We start from the raw sequence: 18,354 nt of genomic DNA, 5'->3' as shown, positions 1-18,354 counted from the left end.
CTGTAAATTGGATTCTCTGTAAATGTCTCATTTGGAAAGATGGTATTATTATAGAAATAAACAATTTTGAAATTTTAAGTATATGAAGCATTGCTGTTTAATATTAAAGTACAGCACTAAAAAAATACAGTAACTTTGCATTTGTCATTTAAAATATTTGGTCCATTTTATCCATTGACAGCAAAATAACACAACAAAAAACCATAAGAAATGAAATTTGCTTATACAAAAACGCTTGCTTAATAGGTTGCCTTTTGGTCATTCTTTATTCATGTTAAAAAATTGAAAAAAAAAGCTGGGCAAATTTTATTTATGACTATAATGAGCTTTTCTTATAATATGGGTGTTAGAGTTGCACCCCCCTCACAACACTTGCATTATATCAAGGTTGCACTGCATTTTATATATAATTTTTTATAAATGTTAAATTTATATTTCTGATATGTTGAAAAAACTGCCATAGATATATACACAACAACCTTGATGATGACCTTGAGATTATTTTTGTTTATTGGGATCAGAATCATAATGGGATAATCAGATAAAATGTTTCAATCATAATAAGTAGGAGCAGCATTATAGCCATAGTAGCTTATGCACCATCAAACACCCATAACAACAAGATACTTTTTTTCATTCACCGTATTCACAATATTTTTTCCCATTATTTTATGGTGTATATATGTTATATAAATATTACACCTCAAGCTTATTAGGTCTAAATTACTCACATTCAGAATTAACAGGTGGCACAGAAACCAAAAATGAAGTTTTGAAAAAGCAGAATTTATTTTGTTTTGTTTACTTCTTTAATAATAAACAAAATATCTCTCTCACTCAGTTTCCATAAGTAGCACTTCTAAAAAAGAAAAATATACTCAATTCTGAAGTTAAAAGAGCCACAATTCCCACAGGATTCCTCGGGTAAAGGCTTCTGTGATGAAAATGCTTACACTATAAAGTTTTTTTTTTTTTTTTGGGTTACAATTACTTCTGAAAGTGGCACCTCCAGAGCCAAGTGGGCAGGAGCAGCAGTACATAGCACATGCTTCTTGATTAGAACGGGGTTTGAGCCCGTGACCACCAAATACGTGGTTTGCAGAAAGGTCAGGGAATGACCACCACATATCCCTGGAGAAATATGGCCTTAGTTGCTAATGCTCATAAATATCAAATAACAACAACTTCTCAAAGTCAATGCCTTCTTCAGGTTTGTTTGATCTGTTCTGCTTCAGTTGTGAGTTTTACTTTAAACTGACACTACCTGTCTGCTCTGCTAGTGACTTGTTCTGGTTAAATACCATCCCCCCAACACCGCCACCACTATCATTGTGTACTTTAGAATCAGCAGTGGCAAATGATGCTGGGTACAGAAAGGACAGACAGGATAGATAGGGAGGAGGGGTTATGCTGTTAGTTAAGAAACACATAAAATCTTGGGTTGGGTCAATTTGGTGTGACATAGGCACTGGGAAAGGGATAATGAGAGTAGCAGTGTGTTATAGGCCTAATGACTCTGATAAATACAATGAACAATTGTGCAAATATATATAGTGGACCAATAAATCAGAATGTCATGTAATGAGGGATTTTAACTGTCCAGATACTGATTGGAACTTGTGTATTGGGTACTCGTATGCTAGCAAGACTTTTGTGGATTTATTGGAGGATTGTTTTCTACAGCAACAGGTTCGAGAGGCAACCAGAGGGAGTAACACTCTTGATCTGATTATCAGCAGTGATTATTCATGCATTAAGAATTTACAGATAAAGGAACCACTAGGTAACAGTGATCACAGTGTTCTGATGTGGGATTTACTTAAAGATGTAACTACCATTAAGGGTAAAGGGAAGGGTTTTTGCTTTTGTAAAGGTGACTACAGTGGTCTCAGACAGTTTTTAAATTCTATACAGCGGGATCAACTGATGATGTTAAAAACAGCAAATTCTAAATGGGAATTACTATTAGCAATGGCCACATGATGCAAGGAAGCCTTTGGCTAATGCTGCACCAGCCAAAAAAAAATAAAAATAAAATAAATAAATAATAATAATAAAAAAATAATAAAAAAATAAATAATAATAATAAAATAACAAAAAATAAAATAAAATAATAATAAGAAGAAAAAAATTTTTTTAAATAATAATTAATAAATAAAATAAAAGGAAATGAACAACCTAAGCATTTCCCTCCTCCCATAGGTAATTATCCAGCTGACCGTTGAATTTCCACAAACGGTCAGCCTCTACCACCCATGTAGGTAACTTATTCTAGTAATTTATAATTCGCTGGTTAAAATAAAACTTCCTGCAATCCAGTCTAAACATCTCCCCCCCCCTGAAACTTGAAATTATGGCCCCTAGTTCTAGAATCATTTATAACTGTGAAAATTTCATCCTCATTCATTTTGCTTATGCCTCTCAGAGCCTTAAATACCTCAGTCAAGTCTCCTCTAAGGTGCCTAGTTTCCAAGCTCTGCAACTCACATATTCAGAGACTTTCCTCATATGGATGCCCTTTTGCCAATCGCACCAGGCAAGTTACCCGTCTCTGGACCCTTTCAAGAAGCACAATGTCTTTATTTAGGTGCAGTCTCCGTACCTGAACACAGTATTACAAGTGTGGTCTAACAATAGCCTTATACAATGGGATTATGACGTCCTTATCTCTACTAGCAATCGTTCGATACATCATCGATAGGACACCATGGCCCTTCTTTGCAACCTGTCTATGATGCTCAGAGAACTTAAAGTCTGACCGTATTGTAACACCCAAGTCCCTTTCCTCCACTACCAGCTTTAGTTCAGCTCCGCCAAGTGTATAAGTTATTTTAAGGTTACTATTCCCCAGGTGCAATACCTTACACTTTGCTGGATTAAAGCATAGCTGCCATTTTTCTGACCATCCCTGAAGTCTATCTAGGCCATTCTGAAGAAGCTCTGCTTGGCAGCGATCATTAACTACTCTACCAATCCTTACTTCATCTGCAAATAGACATCATGCCCTCTATCCCTTCATCGATGTCATTTGTGAAAATCAAAAACAACAATGGTCCTAATACTGATTCTTGGGGAACCCCACTTCTTACATCAACCCAATCTGACTAATAACCATTTATCACAACCCCCTGCCTCCTGCCCTGAAGCCATCCAGCTATCTATCTAAGGACTTTTCCTGTGATTCCAACCTATTCCAAATTATAAAGTAACCGCTCATATGGGACTGAGTCAAATGCTTTGCTGAAATCCAAATAAATAATGTCAAAATTATTCCCAAAGTCCAGCTCTTGAGTGACAACAAGAACAACAATGGTCAAAAACAACAATGGTCCTAATACTGATCCTTGGGGAACCCACTTCTTACATCAACCCAATCTGAGGAATAACCATTTATCACAACCCTCTGCCTCCTGCCCTGAAGGGCAGAAGGCCCATGGTTTAACAAATCTGGTTAGCTATTTGCCAAAATAGCTAACCAGATTTGTTAAAAATTTTCCCTTTACAAAACCATGCCGAGTATCCTTCACAATTCCATTTCTATCTAAATGATACTGAATTCCAACTTTGATCTTTGTCTCCATGATTTTCCCTACTACTGAAGTTAGACTAACTAGCTGGTAATTTCCCACTTCACTCTTAGAACTGCCCTTATGTATTGGGGATACATTGGCACTTTTCCAATCCAACGGAATCACTCCCGAGTCCAAAGATGCTCGCATAATTAGCCTCAATGGTTCAATGTGCTCACTTGCCATCTCCCTTAAGATTATAGAGTAAATGCCATGAACCCCAGGAGCCTTACTGACCTGTAGGCTTGAAAGTTTTTTTATTAAATAAAAATATGAAATTTCAACATCATTAATTACATTTTTTTCAACTTCATTCCCATAATTTCTCATTGACATGAAGGGTTTTTCTTCTGTAAATATCAATGCACAGTAACTGTTGAGTTCATCTGGAACTTTAGCTGTGATATCTAATACTATCACATGTCCATTACATAAGAGTCCAATCTGGTTTGTACTTCTCTTTTATGCATTTATATATGTAAAGAATTCTTTATCCCCCCTCTTTGCTCTCTTTGCCAGCGATTTCTCATGATCTGCCTTTGCCAGCCTAACCTTTTCTGTGGCACTATTCCAGATAAAAAGGTAAACTGCAGCCATTATCAACCCACTGCAGAATGGAAGCCAACTCAACAATTCATGCTGAGGGAAATGGACCATAATCTGCAATGCTGGTCCAGTGCTGGTTGGCAGATCGACCGTATTTAGCAGTCAGGTGCTTGAAACCCAATCTACTCAAAGAGCGTGTGCTACTGCACTCCCCCTCCTGACCATTCTTCTATGGAAGCCTTCAAGGAATTAGTCTTTGAAGCTACTAGGCTTTTCATATCAACTAAGAAATACTGTTCAAGATTTAGACCTAAATGGAGGTCAGATGAACTAATGAGGCTCGTGTGGTAGAGAAGAAAAATGCATGGGATGCATATAAATTATCAGGAGACACAGAAGCCTATGGTAGATATAAGCTGTCTGTAATCAAATCACAAAGGATTTGTCAAGCAAAGGCTGATTACGAGAAATTCTTGGCAGAGGATTCAAAGAAAAACAACAAAGCCTTCTTTACTTATGTAACCTCTAGAAGTAAGGGGATGAATCAGATTGGTCCACTTGATATTGATGGTTCAACTGTTGATCATTCTGCTCAGATATCTGAAAAACTGAATGAGTATTTTGCATCTACATTCACACATGAGGAATTCTGTAAGAAAAGAGAGGACAGTAGTTTACTAAACTCTAATATGGAGCTAAATTATTTTGTAATAACAGAGAGCAAAGTGGAGGAGCAACTGTTGAAGTTAAATATAAAAAGGTGGATGGAATCTATCCAGTTATATTGAAGGAGGCAGCAAAGGAAGTAAGCAAACCCTTAGCCATAATTATGAGAGCTTCCTTGGACTCAGGGAGGTCCCCATGGACTGGAGGTGTGCAAATGTATCCCCAATTCACAAAGGGGGTTCGAAAGGTGACACAAGTAATTAGAAACCTATTAGTTTAACTTCTATTCTGGGAAAATAATGGAGACTGGTTAAAGAAGTGTTTCAGGATCATCTAGACAGGACTGCAATTATAGTTCAGACACAGCATGGGTTTGTTAAGGGGAGGTCATGTTTGACCAATTTGATTAGATACTATGATGTGGTCAGAAAGGAACTGAATGCAAAAAATAATTTTCATATGATATACTTGGATTTCAAAAGCTTTTGAAATCCAATATGTGCAATGGTATCAAAAGTTTTCCAAACTTCAATGTGCACTGGTATCAAAAGTTTGGAAAACTTTTGATACCAGTGCACATTGAAGACTGCTATACAAATTGGTGCATTAAGAGCAAGTTGCTACATTGGATAAAGGGATGGTTGAGTGGGAGACAACAGAGGTGGTAATAAATGGACATCGCTCTTCATGGACTAATGTTATTAGTGGAGTCCCCCATGGTTTAGTGCTGTTCGCATTGTTGTTTTGTGTATTTATCAATGATATCGATGAAGGTATATCAGGCTTAATATCCAAGTTTGCAGATGATACAAAGGTTGGCAGGGTTGTTAATGACAGTAAAATAGTACGCTACTCACAGGATGTAGAAAAGTTAGGCAGATGGGCTGAGAAGTGACTACTGAAGTTTAACATTGACAAATGCAAAGTATTGCATATGGGTAGCAGTAATCCAAGAAAATGTATCAACTGTGCCATACTACACTCAGGGAAGTGGAGAATGAAAATGACCCAGGGGTAATTGTGCAGTCAGATATGAAATTATCTGAGCAGAGCAGGCCATGGAGCCATGTCAATGATATACAGGAATTTTGCTAGCAGAGAGAAGGAAGTGATTATCCCTTTGTATAAGTCAATGATAAGTCAATAAGTCAGGCCACATCTTGAGTACTGTGGATAGGTCTAGAGGCCTCATTTTAAGAAGGATGTAGAGCTGCTAGAACAAAGAAAGACAAAAGGGTGTGCTTACCAAGAAAGGCGAAAGGCTTATGTGCTGCAAGTTGCAGCACCTGAAGAATAGACGCCTGCAAGGTGATCTGATTGAGGTGTATAAGGCCTTGAATGGTTTGAGCAGGCTCAATGCTGATGGGATTCTCTGGTTTGCTCAGATTAAGAACCTGAGGGAGCATAGATTCAAATTAGCATTAGCATCAGCATTAGCATTAGTAGAGGCATTTGATGCAAGAAAGCAAGCTTATGCAGCATCAGCCAAAAAAAAAAAAAAAAAAAAACCCACTTCCACTTCACCCCTCTGTTCGTTCAAAATACCTGTCCAGCTGAGCCTTAAACTTATTTAGGCTATCAACCTTCACTACTAGGGATGGAAGTCTGTTCCACCAACCAACCACCGCTGGCTAAAGGCAAATTTCTGCACGTCTATCCTACATCTGTCTTTCCTCAATTTGAATTTATGCCCTCTCAGGTGATTATTCTCAGCTAGAGGAAGAATCCCATCAGCATTGAGCATGCTCAAACCATTCAAGGCTTTATACACCTCTATCAGATCACCTCGCTGGTGCCTAGTCTCCAGACACTGTAATTTGCAAAACTTAAGCCTTTCTTCGTAAGAGCACCCCTTTGTTCCATTCACTAATCTTGTTGCCCTTCTCTGTACTCGTTCCAGCAGCTCTACATCCTTCTTGAAATGAGGCCTCCAGACCTGTATACAGTACTCTAGGTGTGGCCTGACCATTGCCTTATACAATGGAATAATCACCTCCTTATCCCTGCTGGAAAAATTCCTGTATATCATTGACAATACTCCATGAGCTACTCTTGCAGCCCGTCTGCACTGCTCAGAGAACTTCATATCTGCCTGCACAACCACCCCCAAGTCCCCTTCATTCTCTACCACTGTCAGTGTAGTACCACAGAGTTGATACGTTGCTCTGGGGTTGCTGTTTCCCATGTGTAGTACTTTACATTTGTCAATGCTAAACTTCATTTGCCACCTCTCAGCCCATCTGCTCAACCTTTCCAGATCCTGTTGCAGCAGCATAATGTCAGTAGTGTCCTTGACAACCCTGCCAACCTTTGTATCGTCTGCAAACTTGGACATTAAGCTTGATATACCATCATCAATATCATTTATAAATACAGAAAACAATAATGGACCCAACACTGAGCCCTGAGGGACTCCACTAATAACATTAGTCCACGATGAGCAGTGTCCATTGATTACCACTCTCTGTCTTCTCCCCCTCAACCACCCCCTTATCCATAGCAGCAATTTGCCTCCAATGTCACACTGCTCCAATTTGTGTAGCAGTCTTCCATGTGCAGCAGTATCAAAATCCTTTCTAAGATCCAAGTATATAATATCAAAGCTATTCCCTGCATCCAGTTCTTTTGTGACTGCATCATAGTATCCAATCAAATTGGTCAGGCAAGACTTCCCCTTAACAAAACCATGCTGTGTCCGAGCTATAACAGAAGTCTTGTCTAAATGATCCTGCAGTGCTTCTTTAACCAGTGCCTCCATTAATTTTCCTGGAACAGAAGTTAAGCTCACAGGTCTATAATTACTTGTGTCAGCCTTTGATCCTCCTTTGTGAATTGGGGTCACATTTGCACATTTCCAGTCTATGGGTACCTCCCCTGAGTCCAAGGAAGCTCTCATAATTATGGCTAACGGTTTGCTTACTTCCTTTGCTGCCTCCTTTAATATAACTGGATAGATCCCATCCACCCCGGGTGCCTTTCTTGTGTTTATCTTCAACAGTTTCTCCTCCACTTTACTCCCAGTTATTTCAAGATTCTGTAGCTTACTGCTAGAGTTGAATACACCTCTGGCATTACCCTTGCTGAATAACTCCTCATGTGTGAATGTTGATGCAAAATATTCATTTAGTTTGTTAGCTACCTGAGCAGTATCATCAACAGTTGACCCATCAATATCAAGTGGACCAATCTGATTCATCCCCTTCCTTCTAGAGTTTACATAAGTAAAGAACTCTTTGCTGTTTTTCTTTGCATCCCTTGCCAAGGATTTCTCGTAATCTGCCTTCGCCTGCCTAACCTCCTTTGTAACTTGGTTGCATATCAACTTGTATCTATCATAGGCTTCTGTGTCATGTGTTAATTTGTAAGTATCCCATGCATTTTTCTTCTCTGCCATATGCCTCATTAGTTCATCTGACATCCATTTTGGCCTAAACCTTGAACAATATTTCTTAGTTGGTATGTAAAGCCTAGTAGCTTCCAAGATAAGTTCTTTGAATGTTTCCCATTTTGAATTTGCTGTTGGTAACATCATCAGTTGGTCCCACTGTATAGAATTTAAATACTGTCTCAGTCCATCGTAGTCGCCTTTACGGAAGCAATAACCCTTCCCTTTACCCCTAATGGTAGTTACCTCTTTGAGTAAATCCCACTTCAGCACACTGTGATCACTGCCACCTAGTGGTTCATTTATCTGCAGATTCTTAATGCATGAAGAATCACTGCTGATAATCAAGAGTATTACTCCCTCTAGTTGCTTCCTGAACATGCTGATGTAGAAAACAATCATCCAATAAATCCACAAAAGCCCTGCTAGTGTGTGAGTGCCCAGCCCCCAAATTCCAGTCAATATCTGGGAAATTAAAATCTCCCATTATAAGACTCTCTGATTTACTGGCCCACTATTTCCCTGTACAGTTTCTTATTATACTCATCAGAGTCATTAGGCCTATAGCACACTCCTACTCTCAATTTTGATCTCCCAATGCTTATGTCACACCAAACTGACTCAACACTGCACTGTCCAGCGATGTTGACTGGCTTCACTTCCTTGGTTTTTATGTGTTTCTTAACTAATAGCATAACCCCTCCCCCCCTTCCTATCCTGTCTATCCTCTCTGTAGACGTTGTACTCCCCAAATTCCAGTTCTGCATCCCTTATATCTGTGTGACACCATGTCTCTGATATCCCAACAATATCTGCCTTTGATGTTTTGAGCAATACCTCAAATTCATCAAATTTATTTACTAAACTCCTAGCATTGGTGTACACGCAAGTATACCTGCACCTGTTTCTATTCTTAGCTACCCTAACACAACCCATGCGTTTACTTGTACCCCAATGGCTCCCAGCAGTCTCTGAAATATCATGCATCTTGTTTTTCAGGCTTCTGCTCATTCTAATAGAAGCAATGCAAGAATCTCTTTCACCTCTGCCAGTGGCTACTGTCAATCTATTGGTCTTTGTCTCCCCCCAAGCTAGCAGTTTTCCGACCCACCTAACACTGCCTCGATAGCATCAGCAAATATTCTTGCACCCTTTCTATTTAAGTGTATCACACTTGAAGTTGAGGAAAGACAGTTAGAGAACAGATGTGTGGAAGTTTTCCTTTGCCAGCAGGTAGTTAATTGCTGGAATAGTCTTCCATCTGTTGTTGTGGAAGTTGATATCTTAAATAAATTTAAGGCTGAACTAAACAAACATTTGGAGTGACTGGATGGTTGAAATGGAAAGGTTTCTTTTCTTTTTTTTTTTTTTGGCTAATGCTGTATAAGCTTGCTTTCTTGCATCATATTCCTCAATTAATGCTAATTCTAAATATCAATTGAAATCTATATTTTAATAATGGGGTTGCTTTGTCTAAAATGTTGAAAAAATAGAGCTTAAAATTTCCTTCTCTATTATTCCAAGTTTGTTTCATGTTGATTTTTAGACATTCTTTTTTCAGCAGTAAATTTTTATTTGCTCAAATTCAGGTTCAACTTCCAAATTTAAATTTATCATCTGTTTTGTAATTTTTAAGGCATTCAATTGATTCTGAAAGCAGGAAGACAGCTTGTGGAAATTTAGAATTAGAGGATATTGCTTGTAATATTTGTTAGGCTTGAAATGTCATGCCAAAAAATCAGGCAGCAGATAAATTTGCTTTAATAGATTTTTTTTTTTCAATGGTCAGAAATTCACATACTAATTTTCTATATAGTTTTTTTTTTAAACTGTTTGCTTGCTTTTTTGATGATTGATAGCAATTTATTATTATTAATTTTTTTCTGTTACTCTTTCAATTTTTGTCACTCCCATAAACTTTGGCACCCTGAGCCAGTGCCACATTGGCTTGCTCCTTAAGACAGCTCTGACTCTAAACATTTAAATATAAGAATGTGATCTGTATCCCTGTCAGTAACACATAGTCAAGGGGAAAAAGTATGCAAATGCATTTAGATGTAAAGGTATGCCATTACCATCATTGAATTTAATTAAACAATCCATGTTACTAATGTATTCCTTTAAAACTTAATTCCTGTATTCCTTTAATGTATTCCCCAGTAACAGTGAATAAAATAGCTTAAAATATTTACCTAGACAAACTTGGCGGGTGCATCCCATTAACTCAAGACGTATGCAAGGCGCTACAACATATTCCATAATTACAACTCTTATATATCTAGCTTCAACAGGAAGAGGAAGATTTACAACAGATAAACCAGAGCCACCATTATGAGTCAAACGAAACTCGACAGGCTGAAAAAAAAAAAAAAAAAAACAGGTTAGAATTATTTGCATGTGTTCCACATAAAATATTCCTGAATAATACAATCACTTTATGTCAATTTAATACAAAACAAGATAGTCAAATAGCATGGAAAAAAGCTTGCAGACCATAAGAGTTTACATGGAATAACGTCAATAAAAATATATTTACCCAGTTAAGCCACACACATATGTACACACATTCAACGCATACGCCAGAATCAAGCTGGAATAGTTAATATATACATATTTAGAATGTGTGTACACACACATATGTATACACATTCACACATACACCAGAATCCAGCTGCAATAGTTAATATACAGGGTGTCTCAAAAATACATGGCATAACTTCAGGAATGAGTTCCTCATATGTAGACAATAAAAATATTTTATATCAACATAGTTCCAGAAATGGTTGGTTTCCGAGTTATTAACCGGAATATCTTATCTCCCGCAGGTGATTTCCTTCATCACAAGGTACTGATATAATCTGGTGGTTTTCCATTCTGACCATATACTCAAATCAGGAGCAAGCAGATATGCACTTTATGTATGGTTTGGTGGATAGCAATGCTCTGGAGGCTCGTTATTTGTACCATAAAAGATTCCCAGAATGAAGATGTCCAGACAGGAAAACGTTTGAAGGTATCCATCACCGCCTTTGTGAACATGGGACCTTTACACCTCGTGCTGCCGATAGAGGATGACCAAGATCTATGACTCCTGAAGTAGAGGAGGAGATTTTGGATATTGTGCATGCCACTCCTGGAATCAGCACACACAGAATAGCAATGCAACTGGCTGTTCAACGTTCGACTATTTGGAGAGTGTTGCGAGAACACCAACTGCATCCTTACCATCTGCAATGGGTACAGGCCTTGTCACCAATTTGGCATCATCTTTGTGAGTCCATGAGACGTCGATGTGAGGTCTGTATTTAGGCAGAAGGTGGACATTTTGAACAATTACTATAAGATGATGTGAACAGTTAAGTGTCATAGACAGACCTTCAAAACTCGGAATTCCTTTCTAAATATACATACTTAGAAAGGAAACATTCAGCTAATAAAATAAGAGAAATAAAATAACACAGCTAAATAGAGGGTGGTTATGATTAAAATGCATCACTTTAACAGTTTGTAGATGGAAAATGGCTAATCACATGAAGCTGAAATTTAAAGGAAACTGTCAAGTAATGCATGAGGAATTATATAAAAAAGAATTATTTCTGTACGGTGTCACCAATGGGGGAGATGGCACTGTATTAAAGCATTACCCAAATTATATTCTGTTTGTAGAGGATCTAAAAGAAACAGGATGGAATAATGGACATATAAATTAACCATGAGACTTGTATTGAAGGAACATGCTATTTGCTCTATTACCAAAACAACAACAATTCCTTGGGTATATTTTGTCACTAGTGCTGCCAAATAGATTGGGACATAGGCCTCTGCCACAAAACGGGTTACATAACATGATACTTAAGTTCAAAGCAGTGGTTGGTTTTTTGGTGTGACACGTCTGAGGAAGATAACCAGTTTCTGGGATTATTGTTGATAAGATTGACATTGCAATGGCAGAGCACAGCATATAATTACTTTCATTCTAGTATTGACAGAATGGTTGTTACATAATTGAACTGTTCATAGTTAACTGTTCACAAGGTCCTGCAAAGTGGGCTATGCTGTTAACTGTATAAACTCATGTGGTACATCAAGTTGACTCCAAGTGAACTAGAAACACATCTGTAATTTATTCTTCAGTTCATTATTCTACATTCATTATAGATATTATAAACAATATTGATATTTGGCCTTGGAGCATTCTGTGGACTGACAAGGTGAATTGTAAGGTCAACACCCAGAATTGTTGGTATGAGGAACGTTGCATAAATGTGTCTTCAGTGAAATTATGCTACATTCCCCATGTTACTATGTGGCATAGTCTCTGCTAAGTTCAACAATACAGATATTTTCTTCTTTGAGAAGGTTGAAGCATGCATTGCTGTACCATGACTCATGCTCATACTATTAACTCTTTGCCCAGCATAATATTCCCAACCTTTAAGATAGTGTTTAGTTATTGATCAAAGAACAGAGCATTACTGGATACTGCTCACTAGTAACATAGCTGCTTCATGACATGTTTCATAAAAACCAGTTTCCTACCTTTCCAACTATTTAGCCATCTCACTCACTGACCTCTGTTTTAAGTGATATGCTTTTTGCTATCAAAGTTAATTCTATTAATGAACAGCTTCCTCCAACTGTAAACAGCCCTCTTTGTTGATGATTTTAGCATTTTTTCACAGTCATGCAACATGAGAGTTATCGAAAAACAATTACAGCACACCATTGGCCATGTCAACTCTTGGACAGTGACTAATGGTTTCAGGTTCTCATTTCAGAAAACTGCCTGTGTCTACTTTCGTTGCAAACGGAACCTTCACCCTGAACCAGAAATAAAGCTCAGACAAACAATCATTCTAGTAGCACCTGAAACAAAATTCTTGGGGCTTGTATTTGATAGTAAGTTGACATTCCTTCCACATATCTATCAACTGTGAACCAATTGCACAAGAGGACTGACTCTCCTACATGCTGTCTCATCTAATAATTGGGGAGCAGACCTGCCTGTACTTTACACTACCTCTATCGTGCACTGGTCTGATCTAAATTAGACTGTGAGTCCCAAGTAGATGCATCTACCAAAAACAGCCAGCACCACCAAGACATCCACATTGCTACTGAAGTATTTTGAATATCACCTATCCACAGTTTATATGTTGAAGCAACTGAACCACCTCTCTCACTTTGATGGAATGCAATTGTCACTAAAATAGACCTTTAAAATGAAATCCCTGCCAAAATACCCTAAATGGCCATTGTTTTCTAGCTGCGATGGGAAAATCTATATAACACTCATCAGACCACCAACTGTCCCTTTGGTATTCGTGTCCAAGTACTGCTCAGCCAACTTAATATCATGGCAGACAATGTTGCCCAGTTACCAAGGCACCCCTTTCACCCTGACATGCTAATGTTCCACCATGCAACCTCTCCATTCATAATGGGGGAAAAGCCAACACTTAACCATCTGTCTACTTACATCTATATCCATTGATCTGCTTACCCCGATTTCCTGCTTTGAAATCAGAATCAATCTTCCCAAACAGTATGTTATCTGAGAAGATTCCCCACGAGTGCAGCATATACACCTCAGAGTTGCATGCTATAGAGCTAGTCTTGGACCACATTAAAACTAAGGATTATCAAAGGTGTATGGTATACACAGATTCTTTAAGTACATTACGGGCTCTATCACTGATGAGATATAATCCTCATCCACTCCCATCCAGGAGTCAGCATTAGATTTGATTTGGCTTTTTTGGATCCCAAGCTACATTGGGATCAGAGATATGATCCGGCAGATGCCAACGTCAGATCATCACAATCTCAGAACAGTCGTTGCCTGTTAAAAAAAAAAAAAGTTCTTGTTTATACTCTGGCATTACCACCAGGTCAGTGGAGTTTAGAATAAATCAATCAGTACAAACGTTAATCATATTTAGCAGTCACAGGCTTGAACCCAGGTCCACTCAAAGAGCACATGCTACTGCACTCCCGCTTCTGACCACTTGGCTACATGTTAGTCCCCTATACAGACTACAGGCATGTGATACACTCCAAATTATTCTCCCAGTGGCAACAATCTTGGCATGGGCAGGTCACAAAAAAACTCCATCAGATAATGCCTGTATTCCAACATTGACAGTCTAGTCTGTGTGGGAACCATAGAGAGGAAGTTGTTCTTGATCACCTCTGCATAGGAAATGGTCATCTTATACACTCGTTCATGTTGAGGGCAGGTGACTCACCTATATGTGAGAATTGCGAAAATGTTTTATCCATTCGGCATATTTTAACTGAGTGTCCATGTTTATATTTTTTAGTCACCTGACCAAGCCTTATACACATATTTTATCTGACAGCGACAGCATGTCAGCCATCTTTCTGACAGCGATCACATGGCAGCCATTTTTAGGATTTTTTTTTGGATGATGCTAAAAATTATTATTTAATTATTTGCAGCATCATCCAAAAGATGAAAAAAAAATCACTGCACACTTTACCCATCCATACCCTCCAAGAATTTGTCTACTTCTTCCTTGAATTTATTAAAACCATGCACTTCCACAATAACAGATGGAAGCCTGTTCCAACAATCAACCACCTGCTGGCTGAAGGCAAACTTACACATATCTATCCTGCAACCATCCTTCCTCAAATTAAATTTGTTTCCCACTCCTGTGTATAGCTTGAGCAATTGTGTGAAATTTTTGTAATTTCACACAATTTGAACCTTGGTGCTATCAAGAATGCTATTAAATTCTAATTATTGGCTTTCAAATTCTAAATTATATTAGGAGTGTTCCTTCTACAGTACCCTCTTCTTGACTACTACTACCCCCCTTTTTCTTTTGTATTGTTTCATTGGTTTAGTTTATCTTTTCACTCTACTGGTTTGCCATGATACTAGCATATATTTTATTTTAGTTTATTTTGCACAAAATTTAGTGGATTGTGCATATTTGCTGACACCGATGCTTGCATTACTAATTTTATATTTATTTTTATCTTTATTTTCCTTCATATTTGTCATTTTTATTTGTTAAACTTTAGATTTTATATATAACTATATTATATAACTTTATACTGTATATGGATAATAGCTTTTAAATCAGTTAATAGCTTTATTTTAAGTACATTTTATATACTCATTAATGAACAAAGTAAGAACATACTATCTTGCAATCCATTGTAAAATGATGGGGAAAATTCAGCCAAGAAAAAAAAAAAAAAAAAATTGAGTTGAATTATTATAATTAATTTCTTATTTTAGGATCTGTTTTAAAAGTAGTTTAGCAGACATTTTGGAGGCAAAACTGTGTCTTAACCAATAGTAAAACAGCATGAATAAAGGCACAGTTTTTTCTGGGAATGTTTAATATTTCCATAACTCAAGATCATAGCTCTATTTATTTTTGTATGAATAAAAGTTAAAAACTGTGCGTATTTCTTCGAAAATTAAAATTTAAATTTTTGAAGAAATTAAAATCATTAGATATTTGATTGCAGTTAGCAATCAAATATCTAATGATTTGATTGCTAATTGCAATTAAATATCTAATGATTTTAATTAAAAATTTAAAAACTCATTAATGACAAATGGGCCTGGAGTACTGGGGTCCATAGTTTAATAATTTTCAAATAGATATTTACAGTATACCCAGTATAAAATAATTTGTACTTATATTTTATTTTATACTGGGTATACTGTAAATATCTATTTGAAAATTATTAAAACTCATTAAATATTTGATTGCAATTAGCAATCAAATATTTAATGAGCTTTTTTTTTTTTTTAATTTCCTGTTAAGGTTATTTGAGACATGAATTTTTTCATTCTGTATTTCCCTGGAAACTGGTCAACTGCCAAAAAGGCTGCATGTGGCTCAAGAGCCACAATTTGAATTTTTTCCATTCTGTATTTCCCTGGGAACCATGGTCAACTGCCAAAAAGGCTGCATGTGGCTCAAGAGGCACAATTTGACTTGAAATTTGAGGGGCTTTATACTGCAGCATCTCAAATTCCACATTTCTCATTGTAACTGTCAACAAATTAAACAATAAAAACATCTAAATTATGCATAATTATTAAGTTTTTTTTCTTCCAAGAGTGGCTGAAAACCTCTGCTATCATACAGGAAAAAGTTTACAAAGCAGTTTGTTCAACTAATTTTTAACATGTTGCCACTTGTGGTGTGGGGATAATTTTGACTTTATTATTATATATATTTTTTTTCTTTTGTGATCTCGCCTTTGCTTGTAAACCATTCTGTTCACTCAGTACTATTCTGCAACACTTTCTAAGATAATTTTTCCCAAAATTAATTAAAAATTCACAAAATATATAGAAGCAGGTCACTTTAACTTCCCTCAGTAGATTATAATAATTTTGTGTGACTGCCAATAATGTTGAATTATCTTAACTATTCAAATGGTTCAGGCATAAAGTTTAAAAATATTCTTCATGGTACTAGTTAAAATAGGACCTTGGTCCTTAACTATAATGAACCAAACTTTGTTTTTGAAAATAACAATATTGTTTCCCTTTTTTTTTTAATATATTTTTAAATTGAAAGTATCCTTTAATAAAACAAAAACTTCTATTACAAATATCAAAACAGAATAAGAATTTAGGACTGAGAGCTTCAGACTACGGAAAACTTAACAGACATACAAGTTAGTGCACTGCATCAAGTTTGTATTTAGTAAGTCAACCAATGTTAATTACATGGCATTGTTTTATTTACATCTCATATTGTGAATGCCTTCACAATGAGTTGACTATTCATTGTACTTCAAATAAGTAATGCTTCCTCAGTGGAGAATGCTGTTGTTACTTAATGGGTAGTTGCTTATTCTACTGAGAATAAGCAACAATAGTCTTCTCTATTGGGGTAGTGTTACTTATTCAAAGTATAGGCAACTCATTGCGAAGGCATTCACAATATGAGATGTAAATAAAGTGATGCCATGTAATCAGCTTCAATTGACTTACTACATATAGACTTGATGTATAGCAAACTTGTATGTATAGCAAAACAGACTAATTAAATAAAAACTGTTCAAAAATAATGCTTTTCTTTAAAATTGCAGAATTTTTTATATGGTAAAATTATAAATATTGAAAGCCTTTTTATAAAACCAAATCAAGATTTGAAAGCTAGATAAACAAATAAGATATACAACTAAATAGATAGATTAAAAAAAAAAAAAAAAACTTACTCTTCCACCCATATCACTATAATCATGGAAGATATCAGTAAGGTCATTGGTATACTGTATCTGAACTCCAAGAGGAAATGCTTGTGAACCATCTGGCCTTACAACTGGCTGAGTGCGAAAACCACGGAGTACTGTTGGAGCACGAAGATCAAACTGTATCCAATTCTCACCTGGATGAAGAACACTTCCACACCATCCTACAGAACTGTCCAAACGAACTGCCTAAAATTACATCATCAGAAATTGAATCAAACAACACAAATAGAATATAATTTATTTTCGATAACTGTGTATTTTTCCAATTTTAATTAATACTCATATTTAATTACAATAAGCTATAAATATTAATTAAATGCTCAAACTTAAATATATATATATATATATATATATATATACACTAATTAAAATTAGTATATATATATTTTTTTTTTAAGTAATAAATGGCATTTTTTTTCCATTATTTGGCAGGCACATGGTAGTTGTTGTTGTTATTTGGTTTTTAGGAGCATTAGCAACTAAGGCCATATTGCTCCGGGATATGCGGTGGTCATTCCCTGACCTTTCCGCATCCTCCGTATTTGGTGGTGACGGGCTCGAACCCCGGTCTAATCAAGAAGCGTGTGCTATGCACTGCTGCTCCTTCCCACCTGGCTACGGAGGCGCCGCAGGCACATGGGGTAAATATATATCTATCACATAATACATCCTTTGCTGCCTCCTTTAATATAACTGGATAGATTCCATCCACCCCAGGAGCCTTTTTTATGTCTCTCCCCAACAATTTCTTTTCCACTTTCCTTTCAGTTATCACAAAGTCATTTAGCTCTTCATTAGAGTTTGATAAATGTCTGGCATCTCCTTCCATATAGAATTCCTCATGCGAGAATGTAGATGCAAAATACCTATTTAATTTGTCTGTAACTTGAAAAGGGTTGTCAACAATTAACCCATAGATGTCAAGTGGCC

At 36.6% G+C, this 18,354-nt stretch overlaps 1 protein-coding gene across 1 annotated transcript in view; it reads right to left on the bottom strand.

Moving 5' to 3' along the window:
• The window catches only part of LOC150088154 (uncharacterized), a 611,850-nt gene that overhangs the window by 378,580 nt on the left and 214,916 nt on the right, over positions 1 to 18,354 (bottom strand). The window contains exons 18-19 of the mRNA XM_090369355.1: positions 17,389 to 17,610; positions 10,359 to 10,521 (exon numbers count right to left, since the gene is read on the bottom strand). Coding sequence (XP_090225481.1) covers positions 10,359 to 10,521; positions 17,389 to 17,610 — 385 coding nt within the window. The remainder of the gene's footprint in view (positions 1 to 10,358; positions 10,522 to 17,388; positions 17,611 to 18,354) is intronic.

The sequence above is a fragment of the Mastigoproctus giganteus genome, chromosome 3, assembly GCF_048544385.1.
Source record: "Mastigoproctus giganteus isolate SK-2022 chromosome 3, ASM4854438v1, whole genome shotgun sequence".
Classification (NCBI taxonomy): domain Eukaryota; kingdom Metazoa; phylum Arthropoda; class Arachnida; order Uropygi; family Thelyphonidae; genus Mastigoproctus; species Mastigoproctus giganteus.
Note: the sequence above shows the minus strand (reverse complement) of the source record. Positions and strands in the feature narration are given on the sequence as shown.